Source organism: Anguilla rostrata, chromosome 4 (genome assembly GCF_018555375.3).
Source record: "Anguilla rostrata isolate EN2019 chromosome 4, ASM1855537v3, whole genome shotgun sequence".
NCBI classification, from domain to species: domain Eukaryota; kingdom Metazoa; phylum Chordata; class Actinopteri; order Anguilliformes; family Anguillidae; genus Anguilla; species Anguilla rostrata.
The window spans coordinates 50,152,680-50,175,955 of NC_057936.1; the positions used below are offsets into that span (position 1 = coordinate 50,152,680).

A 23,276-nucleotide genomic window follows, 5' to 3' on the forward strand; every position below is an offset into this window, starting at 1 on the left:
TTTTTCTTACTTTCTCCTGTCATTCTAACAGCAGCTCAGCCCAAGTTCTAAATCAGAGGAACTCCCCATACTTGAAACTAGGTCCCCGCAGGCTGCACCCGGGGTCTCAGCCAACCTTGAGTGTCAGCCACCGGAGCTTCTGGTGCACTATGCGTCCATCCAAAGGTCAAGGGTCTTTGAGATTTGACAATCCTTAGCGGAAAGCAGCAGCGTTTTAGGTCCCGCACAGAGGAAAGGAAACGATTGGACGCACATGCGTCCGTAATGATCGCGGCCAGCAGAAGGCCTGTCGACAGGGCCGTGCGCCCCTCTATTCATAGCCAATTGAGCGGAGAGCCCCGTAAAAACCAACAGACTTGCGGAACAATGGAGCCAAAAGGCATTATTTCATGGGCGAGTGGACACCTTTGGCCCGGACCAGCTGACCTGTGGAGAGCGTGCTGCCTAGGAGGGCGTGTGTCCCCCGAGACCACAGCCTGAACTGACAGCCCCCCCCCCCACACACACTCCACACACACACAGGACACGGGAGGGGGGCAGGATGCCTGGTTAACCCACCCGCCTCCCCATCACCAAACCCCGTCCAGCTGCCAACAACACCTGATCTTCCGCTCAGTACCCCACTCCACAGACTGAGGGAAACGGAGTGCAGCTTTGCATGGAATGGGGGGGAGGAGTGACCAGTGCTTCGCCTCAGTCCAGTTCCTAACGGTGCATGCAGACTTGGCAAAGAAGCCTATTACTTTTATGTGGCTTTCTGAATTCCATCCCTCTCTTTCCTTTGGAAGTCATTGTCACCTGGGAGCTGACACCCGCTGGTGATCCGGATTTCAATTAATCGACATCCGTCACAGTCTTACACGTGAGAAGCCTGAACAAGCATAGAAACCTATGGCAAGAACCAGTGGAACAACTGTAGCCCTTAGTATCCATTTAGCCAATGTGCCTTTCCAGCAACAAAAAAGACGAAATAAAATGGCAACGTAATGCATAAAGCATTTTTATTGTTCCATATCAAGTACATGCATAACAACAGTAGCTGGCAGGACTTCTATGGTACAGGTGAATATAGAAATGAATGCTGTGATTCTTCAGCAGAACAGTGAGACAGAACTGTAAAACTGGAAATGAAATGCAGTGTATTTGTTACATCGGTAAGAAATTAAGTACAATACAGAAGAAATGCTGAGTGTATTGCATTGTTTAAGTATCTGATAACTGCTACATTGCTGTACTTTCTTCCCTCAAAACCTAGCATTAGGTGGTGGAACATTAGCGAAAGATAAGGTTACAAATACAATTTAGGATCTATACAGAAAACCAAAACATATACAAAGACAGACAGATAAAGAAAACGAAGCAAAAACATTTAGCCGTTACCCATGTTTTAAACTCTGACATTTTGATGCATTGACGCAGTACGTATTTGAGCAAAAATTAAATCAGTATACTTTACTGTAGCTGTGTAGTGCTCTGTAGATATACATATTCGCCTAATCATTCGACTTGATTTTGCTAGCTACAGTAGGTAGTCTCTCACTGTTAAAAGCATTCTTAATGCTTGATGAACCTATCAACGTTAAACGAAATTCTGTGATAGACTCATTAAAACACCAAACAGGGCCTTCAAGACCGCAAGGTGTGACCCCACGCATTTTATGGGTCTTGTATCTATTCTACGCTAGCTTATCGACTAGCTCAAGAAATTGCAAGTATTGTTAAAAAGTTATTCAACATATTGGCTTGTTTGAGAACTGTACTTGGGAGTTTTCAGAAGACTGTTGAGTTTCAATTAACACCCCACATACATACTTCTAACACCATGCTAAACAGGCGCTAAGCAGCATACACTTGGACTGTCAGAGCCCAGACTTATTGTTTTATGTCTTTTAAACAATTTGTATTTATTACTCACCTAAAAAATGGTGAGTAGGGACAGAAACACAAGCTCAAACAGGGCTTTGCTTTATCGGGCTGGGCTGAGATAGGGGTTTGTACGACAGTAAAGATGTGGCAGAGGAGCTGGGCTCCGGGTCAGTTTCTCTGTGGGAGCAGACAGGCTCTATTTCACAGCAGGGAGAGTGGCAGGAGAGAGCGAGCGGGATAGCTACCCCCCCACAGCTCTCTTCTCTCACCGTGTCAGTGTTCAATCCTCACGTGCAGTCAGACATTCGGCAAACAACACCAGCTAATTAAAATAAACGAAACAGACCAAACCAAAACAAAGTAAAGTGAAAAAAAAAAAAAAAAAAGCTACATCAGCAGCAAAAACAAACACATTTAAACAATGAAAAAAAGTGCAAATTTTCTACCTTTTGACTTCGGAAGCTGAATGCTGCTACCTGTACAGAATAACTGGCTTTGGTTCAGCAAGCTTAGCGAACCACTTTTCATAAATTGTGCTACATCTATGGGGTAATAAGGAAATACCCAGCCAATGGGTACAAATCAATTTTTTATCCACTGACAACCGGATGAATACACTGGATTGCTGTGGCAGTTCCTGTTTCTTCGTATTTCCAGAAATGAGGTGGACGGTAGCCGAATATATTTTTTGTTAAAAAAGAAACTGAAAGTAAATATAATTATAGAGATTCTTCAATATTTTAGCAATAAATTATTAAACATTTAAATAAATACAACCTACAGCTCTACACAAACAAGAAATCCATCTTACTCACACAGCTGCTCTTGGGGCATTTTACAGAGGGAATGGGACCTGAGAGCTTTGCGTAATAAACCTTCCGTTGGTACCAGACATGATTCCTTGCAGGTATTGGCCTGAATGTAAGTCGTGGCGAAGGGCATAAAGCGAGATACAGGATCTCTGGCAGTCGTGGCCTGCACAGGTAGGATTTCTTTACAGGAAACAGCAAAAACTTCCAGATGCCCGATATACATAAATATCAACATTTAAGCTTTAGAGCAGAAAATAAATAAAAATTAAAGGAAGGTACCTTTCCAATTTACAACGGCTCTCTGCAGTTACACGCTGTACAATACATTCAATAAATGTCTCAACTTGAGACTCCTAAAATCGAACACTGTGTAGGAGCACAACCCTCATTTGTCTGAGCTGACACAGTCACATCGCAAGTGCTATTCTGTTCCTCCTAAACTGCATTAACTGCTCGTCCCTCTGCAGCAAACCAAAACAAGTAGTGCAATGCCGACAGTGCTTTCTGTTCATTAAGACGTCACATCAACTTTCCCAGGAAAAAAAAAGAGGCAGATATTTTTTTAAAAAGCAAGAAGTTATACATATATTTTATACGTTCGTGTTTTATGATAATATGCTTTTCATAAGCAGCGCCACTAGTTTTATAGAGTCTACATTAAACAACCTAAATGCAAGCCGTTTCGTTTGAATACACAAGATGATGCAGAACATAACCTCTATTTATTTTGTTTCTGCAATCTGGCCTGGCTGATATTTTTTAGGAAATCAATTATGTTCGTGTTCAAAATGAGGTCGCCAATAAAGACTAGAACTCCTATCGAGCCGTCAAATCCAAATTATCAATGGGCTGCAGAATGACATGGCAAACAAAGCGTTTCCCTTGGTTGTACCAACACACGGAGGTGCTGCGTCAGTATTAACTTTCGATTTTCAAAATGGCCCAAAAAAATAAAATAAAAAGTCAGACTCGATATTAAAAATGGGAAGGCTGGGGGCGGGGGAAGGAACACACTTCTGCCTTTTGCTTAAATGTACTCAGAAATGACACTGGGATATTCTGTTAAGGGTGGTGCAGACAACTAAAAGAACTGGACAGTCAGTTTCCTACACAAAGATTGTCTAAGTGTTAAGTCTGCCGGTTATAAGAAGGCTGCCCTGACGGACAGGCGGACGGATCGGGCGGTGTAGTGCGGTGTTCAGGTCAGAGGACCAGCGCCCTGGAGGCGCAGCCGGTGGTGTACGTGTTCAGGTACTTCCTGGCCTGCTCCGTCATGATCAGCTGGTCCTCCGTCTTCCCGTACACGACGGTCTCCCATTCGCTGTTCACCTGGAGGCGGGGCAGAAACCGCACATCACTATGTGCTCTTCTACAAATCAATGACGTTTGTCCGCTGTTGTCCACTGTCACCAGCCACACGAAAGGATAAAAACACAAGGCTCTTCATCGTACTGTAAACCTCACAGCAGAGTGAATACAAAACGCGGGGGGGTGCTGGAGCCTATCCCAGCATGCATTGTCACATGCATTGGGCGAGAGGCAGGAATACACCCTGGACAGGCTGCCAATCTATCGCAGGGCACACATACCATTCACTCACACCTATGGGAAACTCAGAGTCTCCAATCAGCCTATCTGCATGTCTTTGGACTGTGGGAGGAAACCGGAGTACCTGGAGGAAACCCATGAGGACACTGCCCATTTTGTACTTATACTATTAGCTAACAAAATTTTCACGATTGTCACAATTGTCACGCTTTTCGAGACTAAAGGAAAAGTCCAATTAATTTGTAATAATAATAATTTGGCAATTGACTGAATGCACACACACTATGGAATATGCTGATGTCTTCAGTGACTATTAGAAGAAAGAAGCAAGTTAGTGCGGAAGCATGGAAGCTCTCCATCGTGACTGAGAGGAAAGGAAGGTACAGTAAAATCACGCTCACTGAACGGACCTGAGCCGGGGAGTCATAGCGGGACGTCCTGAGCAGAGAGGGGCTGCCCTTCCTGCCCGGCGAACTGAACCCCGGCTCCTGCTTCACCTGCGTGGGGGAGGAGGCGCGGTCCTCCCTGTCCATCAGGGGCGTCATCAGCAGGGAGCTGGTCAGCAGGCTGTCCCCGGGAGGCTGCCGTGGAAACGCACCGTCACTCCGCTGTCCGTCAAAAGCAGGAGGCCGCCTTCACGACGGCACTCGCCTGACTGCCCGCCTCCCGCACCCTCCCATCAAACGGCCTCACTGCCCTTCTCACACACGCAGCCTAACCTTGAAACGCTACAAAACTTCACCCTTTAGATGGCATGTGTGAATGAGAGCCGGAGTTAGCCTTCTGAAAAAGTTTCTCCTGCCGACTCAAGATCCTGCCGATCTTGGAACATTTACGTTCAGTTTTAACGTTAGTGTGAACAAAACCGCAAGATTAGTAGATCAATAACGCAACCTTGACTGCCAAGACATCCATCCAGCTACGCTGCTATAAAAATAAGAAATGTAGGCTGTTTCAGTCACACATACATATATAGTTATACAAGTTCTACAGTTCCCATAAGTGTACATCCACATGAAAATCAGCTGTTGTGCAAGCAAATTAAGGTTAGACAGGTTCTCTGACTAGTAAACCGAAGTTAACAAAGTCACACCTTGTTGACAGTGCTTGCTCAAACAACACCTGGCACCATGTATGAATGCTATCAACCCAGTAAAACAACAGATTGCCACTGGCTGTGTAAAAAAGAGAAGCCACCAGCGCTGCAGAAAAGGGTAATATGGCCATGTTCCACGCGTGAAGAACACATACCCCACCACCAGAAGGAGGAATGGCAGCTCCCTCTGACAGACCGGTGGAAGTGTGGGCGATTCAGCACTGTGACACGTGTGCTGATATGTGAAGGTGAAACGTGGAAAGAAGTGGATAAGAGGAAGGAGCTCTAGCAGTGACAGGTGGTGCGCTGCCTAACGCCCCAGACCCTGGAGGGTGGGGGTGTCTCTTTGTGGGGGCTCTCAGGTTGTGGGGCTCTCAGGTTGTGCCCTGGAGCGTGGGGGGGGGGGGAGGCTCACCTGCGCGTTGTTGATCTGTTCCTGGGAGAACAGCTGGACGTTGAGGCAGTCCTTCCCCCAGGAGTCCAGCACCAGCGACTTCCTCACCTTACGGGCGGGAGCGTCGAGCTGGAATTCACAACGCTCGGGCTCAGCAACGGCCTCGTGTCTCATTCTCATGATCTCACACCACCTTACAGACCATCAATCTGAAACACGACTCACGACTCCAACGCTGATGAATGAAAAGCAGTTCCCCTTGACAGACAGGCGATAAAAAAAGGCTCTGAATCCCGATCTTTGCTTTCTGAAACCACACCTCGCACAGATCGGGTATTTCTGAGAGGAAGTGCGTACCTCGTGTTTCCAGGTTCTGAATTCGGGCTGCATGTCCCCGCGGGTGAATATGTCCGTCCCCGTCTCCTCTTTCAGCACCTCTCGGATGTCCTCCTCCAGGAAAGCCAGCGGCTGCGGCTGCAAAGCAAGGAACAAAACTCAGCGAGACGCAAAGGAGAACAGAGAGGAGAGACACAGGCACGAACACACAGGGACAAAACACACAACCACTGATATGCAGGGATAAACACACTGGTACTGACACACGTGCACTGACACACAGGGACAAACACACAGGCACTAACACACAGGAACAGACACACAGGTACTGACACACAGGGATAAACACACAGCCACTGATATGTAGGGATAAACACACTGGTACTGACACACATGCACTGACACACAGGGACAAACACACAGGGACTGACACACAGGGATGAACACACAGGCACTGGCACACACAAGTGTTGACAGAGCCATTACATATTGCATGTCTCATAATTACATACCACCATCTTCAAGGGCCCGTACATCTTCTCCTGGGCAGCCATGGCATTTTTGAAGGGCGTTGGAGTCCGTGGAGTGGGGCCCAAGATAGATTTCCGAATTTTAGGGGTCCGGAACCTGAGAGATAAAGCAGATAAAAGGTCTGTTGAGACGTGCAACCCTGGGACCCTGAATTATGAGAAACCAAAGGGCCCCCGTTCCACTATCAGGGGCCAGTGCTGGCCTCTCCTACCCAGCGTTCTCCTTCTGGTGTTTGGGCGTCATCTCCTTCTGCAGGGGCGTGTTCAGGAGACACTTCTGCCCGCACACGGGGGTCGACGTCAGGGCCGGGTTGTCCAGGTTCAAATGTTCATTCCCCGATATGTTGAAAAACTGTATTTAAAACAGTTCATCATTTTTTTTTCAATTAGAATTTATTATAAGCAACCAAATCCTTTTTTATTAAAACAAAAATATTCCCATTTTAATAAGGATATGTACAGTGCACGTGTATAGGTAGTGTCGTTACATTATGTTCTCTCAGCAGACCCTCTTATGTAAAGCGACCGAGTGCATAGTACACAGTGTTCTGCCAGGACGTACCTGGGAGGGAGAGAAAGGCAGAGCTTTGACAGGGGTGGTCTTAGGCGAGGTGCTGCTGGTGTCCAGGAAAGAAGCACTGTTGCTCTCACCGGAGGGTGACTGCTCCCCCCTCTCCCTCCTCTTCCTCCTCAGGATGGACGGGGGCGTGTTGAATTTGGCCACGATGGGCGAGACGAACGGGACCGCCTTGCCCTGGCCACCGCCCCCAGCCCCTCCCCCGCCGCAGCCCTTGCCCTGGTCGGGCACGGCGACGCCGTCGAACTGGTAGCCCATCTCCTCGGGGGTCCCGTCCTGGTCCTGGGGCTGGGGAAAGGGCGCGGCCTCCTGCTTCATGGGGGACCCCACCTCCGTCAGGCTGAAGCTGGCCACGTTGCTCCAGGCCACCGGGTCCTGCAGAACCAGACACATCTACAATGCATTTTCAACACGCCCCCGGTCTCCGCCCAGCCCCGACCCAGACCAATCGCCGCAAGAGGTTGGCGGAGAAGGGGGAGGGGCCCGCTCACCGAGTCGATCAGCTCCATGGTCTCGGCGAACTCGGGGATGGTCTGCAGGGAGTTGAGCACGGCGCTGGCCTCCACTGCCAGGAACTTGCTGGGGGAGACCTGGACGGGGGCGGAGCCCGAACCCGAGCCCAGGCTCTCCTCGGCGCGGCAGAACTCCATGCTGTGGTCCTCCAGGCTGCTCATGGTGGTCATGGTGTCGTCGGCCACGCTGTCGGACCAGCGCGGGTACCTGTCGGGGTTCTGTGGAGGCCACAAGCGACAGTCAGACGGCTGGGTTTGGATGAAACACCCGGGGGGGGGGGGGGGAAGGGGCTCGGAGGGGTTCGAGCCACGTGGGGAGGCAGGATGGGAGGGGTGACGAGCGACGGGCGGCAGCCCAAAATCCTGAAGGGGACGGCAGAACCGGCCGCCGAGCTAACATGGAACCGCCGTGACCGGTGCCACACCCAGCAGCACCAGCAACCGTGGGACTCCTCCCACCAGCCATTCCATGTTCAGCAAACGACCATCCGACCAACCGACCAACCAACACGTCATACGGCACCGCAGCCAATCACCGCCCCTCCTTAAGCATTGCCCTTGCTTTCTGAGAGCAGCTGCTTCGCTGCTGAAGCCCGAATGTGTTAAAGGGGGCGATGCTTATGAAGTGAGCCAGGCTGAAACGGGCACGGCCGGCATTACCCTTCAGCCTGGCCACTCAGGCGGGAGGAAGAACCCAGAGCGAACGCTCAGGTAATGCCGCCTGGATGCGAAAACAGAAAGACAGGAACGAAACACGCCGATGCTAGTCTGAACGATACCGTCGTCCCAAGCCACACACACGCCGTGCACTACCGCTGCTATGCAGGAAGGGGGGAAGCGGTTAGGAAGGGGGGCGAGGGGGGGGGGGGTCGCCTGCCGGACGGTGTGAAGCGGTGAGCGCAGCTAACCGGGATGAGTGGGTGAGGATGGGGAGGGGGGGGGGACTGGGTACTACAGCGCACTATGCACACACAGTGTCCTTACACATGAGGCTGCCTGTCTTCTGACTTCATTCTCAGCTGACATAAGCAGCAGCTCAAGTTCCTTAATTCTCTGCTCTTTGTCAGGATCATCGTGGCACGGCTGCTGGAAGAAAGACGTGGGAGAGGACGGGGAAGGAAGGAGGCAGGGACAGGAGGAGGAGGAGAGACGGGAAGGAAAACATCCCATTTATTCACATGTTACTTCCGCCCCATTGAGTCTTCAATGATGCATCAGTATTAACATTTAAAAGACCTTCTCAGATAATGCTTCTGCGGTGACACTTATTGCCGATAAATGGGCCTGCTGAGCCTTCAGACACCGTACTTCTGTATAATGACAGTAACCATAGTGTTCTACATAAGACGAATAAGATGAATGATGTAATGACTGATTGGTTTGTTGATGAATTTTATGTACACAAATACAGAATGTGTAATTTATGTTGGCAAACAGGCAGGGCAATGGAACTATTGCATCATCAACTGTCGGCCAATAGCAGCCCGTTTCATCAACGTCAATAAAAAGGCTGGATTTAAAATTACATTGCAAGTTCCAACCAAAATGAAAAATGAAGTGTTGTGACGTTACAAAGATTATTAACAGAACTAATAACCTGTGGAGTCTTAAAGCTAAACATGGAGCATAGAGATGCATCAGTGAAGACTTAAATGAAGACCAATTAAGAATACCAGAGGACAAACACAAACACAGAATGTTAATACACAGAGGAAGAAAAGAGACAGACTCATTCCGCGTTTGGTGGAACGAGTTTCAAGAGATAAACTGGACACGAACCAGAACGGAGACATACAGTGCATGTGCAGCCCACCAACACGGACACTTTGTGTTTCTGTCTGTGTGCGCGCTGTCGGAGAGAAAAGCTCACCTGAACGAAGACAGGTGAGGTATCAGGGATGCCGTCCACACACTGCCTGTCCATTGGGCCAAAGTATCCCGCAAGCTATGAAGAGAAAACACGCGCACACACACACACACACACGCACGCACATACTGAGTGATGCATGAAAACACTGCACCGTGTCTTAATACGTGTAGATAAATCTCCCAGTCCCTTAAAAGACTAAGACACAGTGAGCCAGGAAATATACAGAGGCTTGTCATGAGTCCACTTTTATTAACACTCAAGGGTCAACCCAAAGGTGAAGCAGCTTATCCTCAGGCAGTAAGGAGTCAGTCTGAGGCAGGAGAGAGAGAGAGAGAGAGAGAGAGAGGGGCGGAGGAGCACCTGTGCTGGGTTGGTGATGAACATCTGGTTGTGGTCGTGCCGCATGTCCGCGGACGGGCGGGACTTGGACTCTCTCTTCCCGCCGTGGGCGGACTTGTAGGCCGCAGAGCTCTCCTGCAGGTAGCCCTCGTGCTCCACCTTCCTCCGCATGGTGGAGTTCCAGTGATTCTTGATGGAGTTGTCCGTCCTGTGGGCGGACGTAGGGAGAGCCGCTGACCTCCGCTTCTCCAGGCACACATCGTACAAGGAGCTTGGCTTTAGCCCCCCCTTCTCTAAGCTGTGGTTAATATGTGCATGCGTTCTAACTGCTCCCCAACAGGGCAGGGGCCAATGAAAAACAGTCTAGTCTAGGTCTAGTCTTAGTAATGTTACGGCTGTTTCTCTGTTAAAAACTGCACAAAAAAAACCTTTAAACAAGGTTAAACAAACCAGTACAAACATTAAGCATGCGTTTCCCTTCCAACTCTTCATGTCATTTTTGCTAAATTGTGGTCCCGGTAGTGGTCTGAAGATCAGTTTAAATGTGGGGCGGAGCAGCGATGAGCACTGGAGCAGTGACAGGCGCACGGCAGGCCTACCTCCCGGGCAGCAGCTTGGAGATCTCGGCCCAGCGGTTGCCGAGGCGCCGGTGGGCCTCGTAGATGATGCGGTCCTCCTCCTCGGTCCAGGAGGACTTCTTCACCTCGGGGTTGAGGTGGTTGTGCCAGCGCTCCCTGCACTGCTTGCCGATGCGGCCCTGCAGGTGCTTGGCGATGATGGACCAGCGCTTGGGGCCGTATTTGTGCACCAGCTCGATCACCTGCGCGCACAAACGGGGGGGGGGGGGGCCGGGGTCACACTCTGGGGGGGCCCCTTCCGACGGATCGGGGCCACGCCCGGCGTGAGAGGGGCCTAAGGCGCACCGGCGCAGGGGAGAGATAGGCGCCCTACGCTCTGGGACGGCGTACAGTTCTTTATTTCTGCGATCATGGTAAATGGTAAATGGACTGCATTTATATAGCGCTTTTATCCAAAGCGCTTTACAATTGATGCCTCTCATTCACCAGAGCAGTTAGGGGTTAGGGGTTAGGTGTCTTGCTCAAGGACACTTCGACACGCCCAGGGCGGGCTTTGAACCGGCAACCCTCCGACTGCCAGACAATCGGTCTTACCTCCTGAGCTATGTCGCCCATCGCCAATCATTGAATCAATGATTATAACAGTACAGCAGTACGGCCATGTGAACAGTGTGGGCAGGGGTTTGTCACGCTGCGTGTCAGAGGAGCTATTTTAAGCTGCGATAAGACCGTGAGCTCGGAGGCCTGGCGGGCTCTCTGCAAACCGCCATTCCTGGCATTCTTGCAGCCGGTGTGTAATGCGGCACGGCGGGAGGAATGCGCCGTTCAGCTCGCGACTTCGCGCGGGAGAGCCGCCGCTACGCCCTGAACTGCAGAGGCGCTGGGACCGGGGCTGGAGAACACACTGCTTCCTGTGAGGTCACAGGGTTACTGTTGCCGGGGAGCAGACTGATGTGTCACAGATTGGGATACCAGAATGGGGAGAGCAGCACAAAGTTACCCTGAAATGGTGATACGAGTTCTTACCAAAGTCCAGACTCAAGTCTGCCTCTGCAGCACGTGCTCTTACCAATGACATCAGTCCCCCTCTCCCCCTCTTTCATCAACCAATCACGTTCAGCCTCTGGCTCATGACGCCAATTTAAGAAAATGTGTTGTGCGTTTCGAAATGTTGTGCGTTTCACACCTTTTGAAATTGACTGTAGAGAGAAAGACACCTACTTCCCTCCCCCTCCCTCTCTCCCTCCTCTGTCCCCTTTCCTTCCTCTCACCTTCTCTCTCTCTCTTTCTCCCTTCCCTCCCTCTCTTCCTCAGGTAGGTAAACACCCAGCTCTCCTTACCCTCTGATCCTCCTCTTTTGTCCAGGGCCCTTTCACCAGCTCCGGGTTGAGCACCTTCTGCCAGCGGTGTTGACACTGGCCATCTGTTCTTTTCTGTGACGGCGTGACAAAAGGCCCATCAACACCTGCAGCTGCATTATCGCATCCTCTTCACCGCGCGGCGCCGCCAGACAGCAGGCAGCTAGCCAGCTGCGCCGCGCATTCATTACGCGCTAAAAGTCGCCAGCCTCCTCACAAATGCCAGCTCTTTTGGGAAGTCATTTTTTCACAGACTCCCGTTACGCAGAAATAGTGGGCCTCATTCCGCGGGGAAAATGGCATGCAAGGGAGTCAGGCTTACACGCTGAGTTTTCTGGATTCTCCTGTCATTCAAGCCACATTGTTATTCTATACGCTACATGACTCATTCTATGAGCGAGACTGACCATACCGAAGTAAAGTAAAAGTTTTTTGCCGAGTTCCAGTGCGAACCTCTATCACGGTAATTTATGCGCACTGTTTTTTACTGAATACTTACAGGAAGGTAATTTGCTATCAGTTTCCAGGAATCCGTTCCATGTTTCTCAACCAGCTTCTTCAGCAGCTCATCCTGGAAAGAAGGAAAATTAAAAAGGCAATTATCTTTATTAGCAGGACTAGAGAAGCACAACTATCCTACACAAGCTTTCAACAGAAAAGAGTGAGCTTCTGCTATGACTGCTGTACGGTACAGAGCACAGAGACTGCTGTACGGTACAGAGCACAGAGACTGCTGTACGGCTCAGAGCACAGTGACTGCTGTACAGTGCTGTAAAGACGCATGGTACAGAGCACAGAGACTGCTGACTACAGACACAAGACTGCTGTACGGACAGAGCACAGAGACTGCTGTACGGTACAGAGCACAGAGACTGCTGTACGGTACAGAGCACAGAGACTGCTGTACGGTACAGAGCACAGAGACTGCTGTACGGTGCAAGAGCACAGAGACTGCTGTACGGTACAGAGCACAGAGACTGCTGTACGGACAGAGCACAGAGACTGCTTGTACGGACAGAGCACAGAGACTGCTGTACGGTACAGAGCACAGAGACTGCTGTACGGTACAGAGCACAGAGACTGCTGTACGGTACAGAGCACAGAGACTGCTGTACGGTACAGAGCACAGAGACTGCTGTACGGTACAGAGCACAGAGACTGCTGTACGGTACAGAGCACAGAGACTGCTGTACGGTACAGAGCACAGAGACTGCTGTACAGTACAGAGGACAGAGACTGCTGTACGGTACAGAGCACAGACTGCTGTACGGTACAGAGCACAGAGACTGCTGTACGGTACAGAGCACAGAGACTGCTGTACGAAGAGCACTGAGACTGCTGCACGGTACAGAGCACAAAAACTGCTGCACGGTACAGAGCACAGAAACTGCTGTACAGTACAGAGCACAGAGACTGCTGTACGGTACAGAGCACAGAGACTGCTGTATGGTACAGACCACAGAGACTGCTGTACGGTACAGAGCACAGAGACTGCTGTACGGTACAGAGCACAGAGACTGCTGTACGGTACAGAGCACAGAGACTGCTGTACGGTACAGAGCACAGAGACTGCTGTACGGTACAGAGCACAGAGACTGCTGTATGGCACAGAGCATAAAGACTGCTGTACGGTACAGAGCACAGACTGCTGTACGGTACAGAGCACAGACTGCTGTATGGCACAGAGCACAGAGACTGCTGTACGGTACAGAGCACAGAGACTGCTGTATGGCACAGAGCACAGAGACTGCTGTATGGCACAGAGCACAGAGACTGCTGTATGGTACAGAGCACAGAGACTGCTGCATCCAGCTCTCACACACTTCCACCCTGGTGGAATGATTACCTCATCCCTGGACCACTTGACTTTGCACAGCAGCTTCTTGGGGTTCTTCTGGTCCCGGCTCTCAGGGTCTGTTGAGAGCAGCTCCTCATCCTCGTCCTCACTGATGAAGGACAGAGAGACACAGGGAGGAGGGAATGAGCATCAATATGCCGGTAACTTCTGACAGAGTAAGAGGATATCACACAACATCGCAGTCACCGTAGGTATATATTTACTATACGTGTTAACCCTTTAACTGTCACCAAGAAAAGACCCATAGAAAACACAGATCGCTTGGTTAAGCGCACCATCAAAACGGTTAATTACCAAGCCAGCAAAGCTGACCACACACATTTAGAGGAGAAAAACACAGGCTGCTTCACACTACAAACCATACAATGATCAGTAAAAAAATTCACTGTTAATCTAAGCTTTTAGTGGTAATCTTAAGAGCCAGGAGCAGGAATAGAGCAGTTGTGATTGATGTGCTTACATACTGTGAAGACCGAACATCTACAGCAGTAAAGACAAAGAAACAGACGGGGAAAACCTCCATTTAATCTATGAACAATCTCTCCCAATACAGACTGCCAGCAGGAAATGACAGAATAGGAGTACTAAACCGGACATTCCAGTCTCCAGAGGGGAGATAACAAAACACATAAAGCAATCTGTTTGGTTGCTGGACCTGGTTATGAAGTTGAATAAAAGAAAAAAGCTTTCTAATAAAAATGAATCCATAAGAGGCTAGGAAATCAAGGATCAATGTTTCCACTATGACCTCTGAATTAAGAGGGAACTATCAGAAAGACAGAGAACCAAAAAGGGTGATACCATCAGCTGTGTCCACCCTGCCTGCCGCGAGCATGAGGATATCAGACTGTGAAGAAGACATCAGTCCCCAGGAATGCCCTGTTGCCTAGCAACAGTTCTCTGTCAGCGCTGTGCCAGTCTAATCTATTTCACCAACAGGGCGGAGGGCCAAAAGAAAGGAGTCCCCCAGGGTTACCAGGCACACACAAGCACTTCTCTATTGCTGTGGACTCAAGGCAGCCGAACAGCATTACGGACTGAAACTTAGCTGAGCTAGGCGCTGGACAGAAGCTTGCACTTTTCCCATTCAGTCTGTCTTCACTGCCCCATGAAGGTGAGAGACTCAACTTAGGACTTCACAGATCAGTAAAGGAGAAGATCTATGTGGCATTCACAGGGAGGGCTACTGGGTGCAGAGAGCCGGGGACAGCTGTGCACAGAGTCAGTGAGGATCACTCACACACAGTAGCTGTACTGGACTGCCCATCCACCACTTTACACACTAGGGCACTCTCTTTCAGTGCAGTCTTTTTCATATCCGAGAATGGGGAGTTCACACTTTCTCTCTAACAAACAGGCTGTTCAGTACACTGTAGCCCTATGGTGTCCCAAAGCAGGTTCTCTTGGTATAGGGAACATCCCCATTAATTACACTGCTTTGTAACTTCATGCCAAGTGTATTAATGGGGCACTGTATCTGAAAAACAATAAAAAGCCATGCTCCAAAGTGAATGACTGGCTGCAGCCTTAAACTGCTGCATGAAAACCAGCATATGCATTATTTCTTCCAATGTGCACTACTGCACTGAGTGAGAGGGGAGAAAAAATACCTGAATTTGCTACTGTAACATTCAGCAACTGTGCCATTTGGAGATTGTACCTGTTCAGCTGTGCACTGATAGAGCACTGCACTCTCTGGACACTGAGGCGAGATAAAAGCAATGCTAGAACACTGAGGATGTACTGTTCACCTTGCAGCTCTAGAACATGGGACATGGAACAAGGTTAACTGCCAGGCCTGACGCTGACGACACAGGGTACTTTGGACTGTAACTGGGAAATGCAATTAGAGCCGCAGGCCTCGTGATACCGTTAGAGAGAGTGGAAAAGATAGAGAAAGTGAGAGAGAAAGAGACAGAGAGAGCAAAGAACAACTGCAAATGAACAAGATCGCAACGTGCGCTCTCTCTAACGCATCAGATAGGACGACCGTTTTTACTGAAGCCACCAAGCACGTGCAGAGGCCCTGAAGAACAGGTCTGGCAGGTGTGGATGGTACGTGTCGCTAGCCCTCTCCAGATACAGGAACAGCATGGATGTGCTGAATGTCTTCCATTATTGTCTTCTTAAGATGCGGTTAAAATGAAAATATGACCGCCTGCTGCTCCCTGGCAGAGCTGGCCCGTGATGAAAGGAGAAATCCAGCAGAGAAGCACACGGATTGGGTTTCAGCCGAAATCCCTTGCACTGATGGGGGGGTGGTGATTCTGCATTGATTTACAACATTAGCTGCCTGTCCGAGCCAGTGCGGAATAAGGATGAACAGAGGCACTTCGGAGCCATAAACGCTACACAGAAAGTGAAAGATTCACCTGAAGCTCAAAAGAGAAAGCTAAAGAGTTGACCAAGCTCTCAGAAAGTGCCGCACCACTACTACTGTGTGTAATCACAATGCTCTCCGAAGCACACTGCATTTCTAAATTCTGTATATCAAATGTTAAATACAAAACTGCATTTTACGTATATCCCCGTGTTTCCAAACAGTGTGAGTCCCGTTACTATGTGATGGTTGAGGTACGTACTACGTACAAATAATGTATATATTGTATAGCACAAAAAGTTCTAAACGAAGAGATGTTTTCTGAATTTAAATATTTTCATTTATTTAGACATGGCATTTCATTATTTTTGAATAATAGCTACTAAATGTGTATTTTATTCTTTTTAAATGTTGATCACTTGTCACAGAGAAAACATTTTTGGCAAAAATATAAATGAACAATAATAGCTAAATCAATAAGAGAAAAGAGGATTTTATAGTTTCTTGTCCAACATTACATTATAATTTACTTTTCAAAGATGAATGAGTGTACTGCTACTGCTCATGAACTCTGCAGAATCAGACTAACTGCACAGGGAATATTGGCACAGTATAGCAGAGGCTAGGCCTATTACTAACAGGCAGGCATGTACTGTAGGCTTTCAGCCAGAGGCAGTGACTAACCAGAGGTGGGCTGCTTTTTCTGTGGGGTAAACAAAGGAGACACATATCTCTTAAATTAAGATTTTGGGAGAGTCATTTCTGTGACCTTTAGAGAAGCAAGGTAGTTATCATTGAGACAACAGAACCAGATGATTTAAAAAAAAAAGCTCAGGTTAAACCAGTTTACCTTTTTAAATTAAGAGCAATATGCAAACCAAAACATTTCACTGAAGTCTGAGCATAGTCTAAAAGATATTACCAATGCTTCTCTCAACAAATGTAATTCAGTTTATGACCCATCTTTGATTATCGTGTACGCTGTTAGTGGCTCAAAGAGAAAAGTTATGTTTTACAACACGTAGGGACAAAATACTACCTTTCTTTCCAAAAGTTAAAATTTCCATTAGCAAACTACGTTAGTTCTCTTCAGCTTGAGAGAATACAAAGCTGCCACTGTACGGCATCCACAGTTCATGGCACTGCTTTCATTTCATTGAGGCATAATCCAAATATAATGTGTGCACTCATTCATTTTGGAGGGCGGGAAAGTGCAGAAAACATATACGCAACATACTGACATCAGGAGCTCTTTTAACTGGTTTAAGAGAGGGTCTGAGTCATTCACAAAAGTTGCCAAAGTTTTTTTGTTTTTTTTTTCCCGGTGTGTCACATCCTTATTTGGGGTCTAACAGGATAAAGTACACCTTTCACATTCAAATGAAATAGTAGTAATATCCTGCATGCTGTCAGAGACCACACTGAAGCAGGTGGTATTTTTTGTGTTTGCATTTCATGAATCATCTTTATTATATGCAAATGAGAAACAGAGGTGGTTCTGACAGTAAGGGGTAACCACAGCAAAACTAAAAAAAAGGCCCAGCAACCAGTTAATGAACCATGAGGACAGCCCCTATTGTCAAATGAACATGGATGGTGACTAATCAGCCCTTATGATTTGCATATACAGTGCAGCCTTAGCATGTATACCTATTATGCAAAGTGATTTAATATGATTTTTCTTTTCCTGTTCTCATGTCTGAAATAGCACATTGTGTGAAAGGTGGGACAGTGGCAGGTATCCGTGTTGAGGCGACAGTGGGAGAAAAGTTAACTCTGGCACAGAGGGAGTTAAAGAAGCCCCCACCCCCCACCCCAACCCCCTACCCAGATCTTCTGCTCCGTTCACACAACAAAGACCACACGCTCGCATTGTTGACCGTGCCGTCATCAGGGCACAGGGCGAGGTCCATCCATGGGGCCCACAGGGGGTGGGGTACCCAACACACTCCATGGAGCTTCCATTCAAGCAGAAATTACATCATGGTTGTGTTTGTGTGATTAGAGAGTGGAAAATGACCAAACCCCAAACTAGCCAAGGAAAATAATTGTGAGCTCAACCGAGGCACCCATCCAGAGAGGATGCCAACTCGATCAGGGGCCCATAGCATTAGCCACAGTTACCATAAACACTTTTTTTTTTTTTTTTACTTCCTGTGCTTTTTGTTTCACCATGGACTAGCTCAAATGACAAATGCGCTACCTTTCCACTAAAGAAAAGTGAGGATGGTAGTAGGTTTGTCACAGATTTTCCCATAATTTTTTTTTTAATCAGCTAGGGGGCTTTTGAACATTCTGGAAGCATTTTTTTCAATACACTAAAGTTGTAGCCTGGTAAAAAAGGCAAGTGAAATACTGATCTCAGCAAGAAAAATCCCACAGAACTGCATTATGTGTAGTGACAGAGTGGGGGCCCTAATTCAAACAGATTTATATTCCAACTTCAACTCAAGCATTCACCCTGTGAAGCATGCAGATATATATTTAAATGTACGTGACTTCAGATTCTATTCTGCCCCACAACTAACCTTTAGTCATTAATTCCCTCTGCAACAGGATATTTAGCACCAAGTTTAGAAAATAACAAAATAATCTGTAAACTCTTTAAATAGAACACAATGCAATTCCCTATGTTAAAAAGTAGGCATAAAAAATATATCAAACCAAAATTCAGTACTTCATCCAAACACTGAAATGGTCACTTGTTGTGGTTGAAGAATGAACACCAAAGACATTGTGGCTCAGTTTATAGAGCAGTTGAGTATCAGCCTGTATGCCAATCCTCCAGATGGCTGAGGGTTCAGTTCCCTGCCACGGTGCTTTCTGCACTGCGATCCAATCTATATCAGTTAGTCTACTCTTTCTTTTTTAGAGGAAACAAACAGCACTCAACCAACTTAGATTTTTCTTCTATTTCTCAATGCCGAATGGCGAATTATCGAAAATGAAATCTTGCGGTTATATTTGCTGTGGCATTAGCATGAAAGTGGGAGGAAATTATGGTTTCCTAACTCAGCACACTTAAAACACTCGGGGCGATTTTTCTAGCACAAAGACACTTGGCAAGGAACCCATGTATAATGCCCACGATATTGGTTACTTGATTTTTGAAAAATCCTAATCCAATGTGTTTTTTTCTGAAAATTTTATAGTTTTATAGTGTATACTATACTTCAAAACCAAACGACAGACCTACCTTAAATACAGGCTATATCTCAAACACTATTTTCTTACAAATACTACGACATTTCGCTTTCGATGTGAGTGACAATATTTATTTTGTCACTGACCTCGGTTTCTTTCCTGTGTTCCAGCCACATTTCCTTACAGAAGCACTATTTTAACATACACAATAAATGTGACCCAAGCATGAAAAAGCCACGTTAATGCCGAGGAGTAATTCTACTTCAAAGACATGTGAAAAGAGCACTCCCCAGAAACGGCACTGTTGCACTTCCAGACCGTTTCCAATAGAGAATCACAATGATGCAATCGAAAAGGACTACGCTCCAATAAATATGGTACGGCACATTTTTTGTCCACGAGAACGGCAACGTGAAATTTCAAATTCGCGGTGTTTTGCCCTTTAGTAACACATTTTAGTGAAGCAGCTGTACTGTTCACATGATCGCGTCCATGCATGATTAATTTGATGCAAATGAAATGCAAATCGAATAAAATGACATTTTGTTTAGTTTAGTTTCCCCTTTCTACGTTGGTATGTCCGCCACATTTCTCTGACACAACAGTAAGGTGAACCATGTTCATAACCTTTCTGCCTCTAAAATGGGGTCTTAACGTTAACTATTAGCAGGCCAGAATATTTCAGACGAGATTATATAATTGGCAGACCGATGCCGGGAATCCATGGCCTGAACCATGCATCTGAAGTGCGAGGCCAGTTCATGTGAACGGTGACTAATGCTAAAAAATAACGTTAGGCCTATACAATAGCACTATACCGAGCCATAATCTTGTTAGAGTCGAAGAATGAGTTGCTTGCACAAATACTACTATACACGATGTCACGAATAGCAGAACAGATTAAATAAACTACGCATAACACGCTCCATTTCAATAAACTGGCGTTTCATGGCTGAGATATGAAGCAAGCATTTCCAACTTCTGTAAAATTAGTGTTGACGTTAATCTATAACTACGATGTCATCTAGCAAACGTTATAGCGAGCTTTAGCTACAACTCTCCGTATCGCCACATGTTCTAGCCAGACAAGATAGGTAAGCCACGCACTAGCTAACGTTAGGCAACTTCACATTAGGAAAAGAATAATAACTCTAGACTACTTGCTGTATGGATAGCGAGATTAAAAAAAAAAAACGAGCTAGTGAATATTGGCTGTTAGAGTCTTCGCTTCTCAAAAAGCAAAGTAAATAGGATAAATTTGCGTTATGTTATCTATAACGTTTTAATTTACTATTTTACTAGTTGGTGCTGTGTCTGCGAACATATTGCGGACCACCGCAGCTCTGACAGGTGGTATCAGCTAAATATCAAGATATACCTTGGCAAAATTTTGCTAGGTTACATGGCAGCGGATATCCTAAAGTCTTGGGAGTGTAGTGTCCGATTTAATGTCTTGCTAAAGCTACCCAGCGCAATTTTACCTAGCATATTCAGCTAGCAAGCAAGCCAACAAATAAAATCTGCCACTCAGTTTGCTAACATTAGCTTCCTAGCCAGCTGCTGACATCCACGGGTGGAGATCCATGTTGTATGCTGCTGGCCATCTGACTTAACGTTAGCTAAAATGTGGGTAACCAAGTTAGCAATAAGATTCACACTCGCGTGACATTTCGTTTGGAAACTCGCCAGGCATTCAGAATGGCTAATCGCTATAACTTTTACAACTTTAAATCAAAGGCAACGTGTCGTTGCTGTCGAGCTTTATCGTTAGAGGTAAGTTAGATGTTCCTAACAGAGGTGAATGGCTCATGTCATGTCAACCAGCTAGATGATTTGGGTATCTTCGTAAATTACCAATCCAACTGCCCATGATTTGTAAAGATGAGCAACACACTAGGTACGTTACCTCAGTCACTTACCTGCGTGATCTGTTGTTGGCCATGACTTTCGCCGATGATCACCTTTTTTCTTCAATCCGAAGGGGCGAACCAAACAAGCAAAATCCGCCTGTCCCAATTTAATTGCAAATCCAAAAATAAAACAATCGGATCAACACTGAGATCTGTCCACACAAGTCGCTGTCAATGTCACAGTTCTTTTGCTTGTCTCTCTGTGATGATGGAGTACATCATTATCAGCAAGACAACAGTACAGGCGGATCAACACGTAGCCACAGGAGCTAACAAGTTACGTTACATTTTCTCTTTTGTAGGGAAATTATTGCTAATCTGGGTACCGATATAATCCTTCAAATGTACATATTCTGCAGTAAAATTCAGATCAGGACTTCTCATGGATGTTGTCAATGCCCGCACTGAGGTAATGGGCGATGATCAATGAGGTACGCATACTTCTCTTCAGCCCGCCTTGATAGCTGCTCACCCTCCCACCTCCGTCTCTGTTTCTCTCTTATTTTCGTACTTCAGATTTTTTGTCCGTCCCGCCGATTCTCGCGCCCAGCCTCCTTCTAGAAAAGTGTTTGAATCTGCGCACGCGGCCTCGCACCTGATTGGTCGAAATTGGGGGAGCGCTAGTGGTACGGCGCCTGACGTGTAGAGCCAAATTGAAGTCAGAGTACAGTGCTGTGCAATGCTGGCCCAACCTCATAATTTGGTGGGAAACAAACACATTTCTCCCCAGGCAAGTAGATATAATTAAATAAAGAATGGTGTGCAAATTTCAAAGTTAGTTATAAGATATTTGCATGTCTGTTTTAAGATGCATGTATTTGAATTACACGTGCTTGCCCAGACTGTAGTACACTTCAGATTTAGCACATCGTACTGCTGCCCCCTTATGGCCATTCGAGAGAAGATGATGCTGCTTTTTGCCATTGCACAAATAAAATGCCACTTTATTTATTTATTTATTTATTTTTTATTTTTTTTATTTATTTATTTATTCATTCATTCATTCATGTGCTCTCATACTCATGCTTTCATCTTTACCTCTTAATTGTACTGTACATTTAATGTAAAATGCCAGCAGCGGGGTAGGAGTATTTATAGTACTTTAGATTTAAAGGTGCTTTTGTAAAATATCTTTCATTTTCACACAAAAGAAGCTTCATCTTCATATTAAGTTAGCCAGCTACCAATGTGTCACATAAAGTACATTCCTTTAGTCATAAAATGCCATGGATAGATAACTGCAGGATCAGTTATGATATTCAGGAGCAGATTCAGATTGCATATTGACCCCCAGTTCCAAGACATATCTATCCTACAGCTTGATCCTGCCACTTCTGTTGGCCTCACCCTGAGTATAACCTGGTGTAGTACTCTGGACCAATGTTAAACACTCTGAATGCTTGTGTAACACAAGTTATTTCATGTATGGTTTCTCCTGCTGTAACTAAGTACTTTATTACGCTCTGTGATCACAAAATGGTATTTCAGTGATATTGAGTAATGAAATACACTATATGACCAAAGCATGTGGACACCTATTTGTCTGGGGCTGTTTTTCATGGTTTGGGCTAGGCCCCTTAGTTCCAATCAAGGCAAATCTTAATGTAGTTTGGGGAAGGCCCTTTCTTCTTTCAGCAAGACAATGCCTCTGGGCACACAGCGAGGTCCATAAACAAATGGTTTTGTCGAGAACGGTGTGGAAGAACTTGACTGGTCTGCACAGAGCCCTGATCTCAACCCCATCAAACATCTTTGGGATTGATTGAATAGCCAACTGCGAGCCAGGCCTAATGGTCCAATCAGTGCCCGGCCGGCTGAGTGGACGCAAATCCCTGCAGCAATGCTCCAACATCTAGTATAAAGCCTTCCCAGAAGAGTGGAGGTTGTTACAGCAGCAAAGGGTGGACTAACTCCATATTAATGCCAATAACATTGGATGAAATGTTGGATGTCAGGTGTTCACATTGGCCATGTAGTGTACATACTTGCACATTATTGTGTACTTATTGCTACTGTTTAATTTGATCCAACATAGCTGCATTTCCTAAATTATTGCTTATTTTGTAGCCATGCCCTTAAACGTACAGTCCTTGTGACATGCACTTTGTTACCATGACATGATGACATCCTAATTTATTCTGAGTAAGTGTCTGCTGAATTAATTATTATCCATGATAGTAACAACCAGTTTGGCATTATCTCAGAGTACACACATAAATATCTTAACT

General features: G+C 46.7%; 1 protein-coding gene across 4 annotated transcripts; it reads right to left on the reverse strand.

Moving 5' to 3' along the window:
- Positions 1-987: 987 nt before the first annotated feature.
- On the reverse strand, positions 988-21,592 carry mybl1 (v-myb avian myeloblastosis viral oncogene homolog-like 1). 4 transcript variants are annotated; one of them, XM_064333005.1, is made up of 17 exons: positions 21,490-21,592; positions 21,058-21,145; positions 13,663-13,762; positions 12,316-12,387; positions 11,799-11,891; positions 10,480-10,700; positions 9,902-10,088; positions 9,542-9,616; positions 8,656-8,754; positions 7,651-7,890; positions 7,145-7,552; positions 6,795-6,934; positions 6,565-6,679; positions 6,074-6,190; positions 5,738-5,845; positions 4,637-4,807; positions 988-4,007 (listed from the first exon to the last, which is right to left on the reverse strand). In XM_064333005.1, exons 2-17 carry the CDS (start codon positions 21,078-21,080, stop codon positions 3,882-3,884), a joined length of 2,295 nt encoding a protein of 764 aa, XP_064189075.1. In that variant the 5' UTR covers positions 21,081-21,145; positions 21,490-21,592; the 3' UTR covers positions 988-3,881. The 4 variants fall into 4 exon arrangements, with proteins under 4 accessions (XP_064189075.1, XP_064189074.1, XP_064189076.1 ...); XM_064333004.1 differs by having other exon boundaries at positions 21,058-21,576; XM_064333006.1 differs by having other exon boundaries at positions 7,145-7,534; positions 21,058-21,575.
- Positions 21,593-23,276: the final 1,684 nt, after the last annotated feature.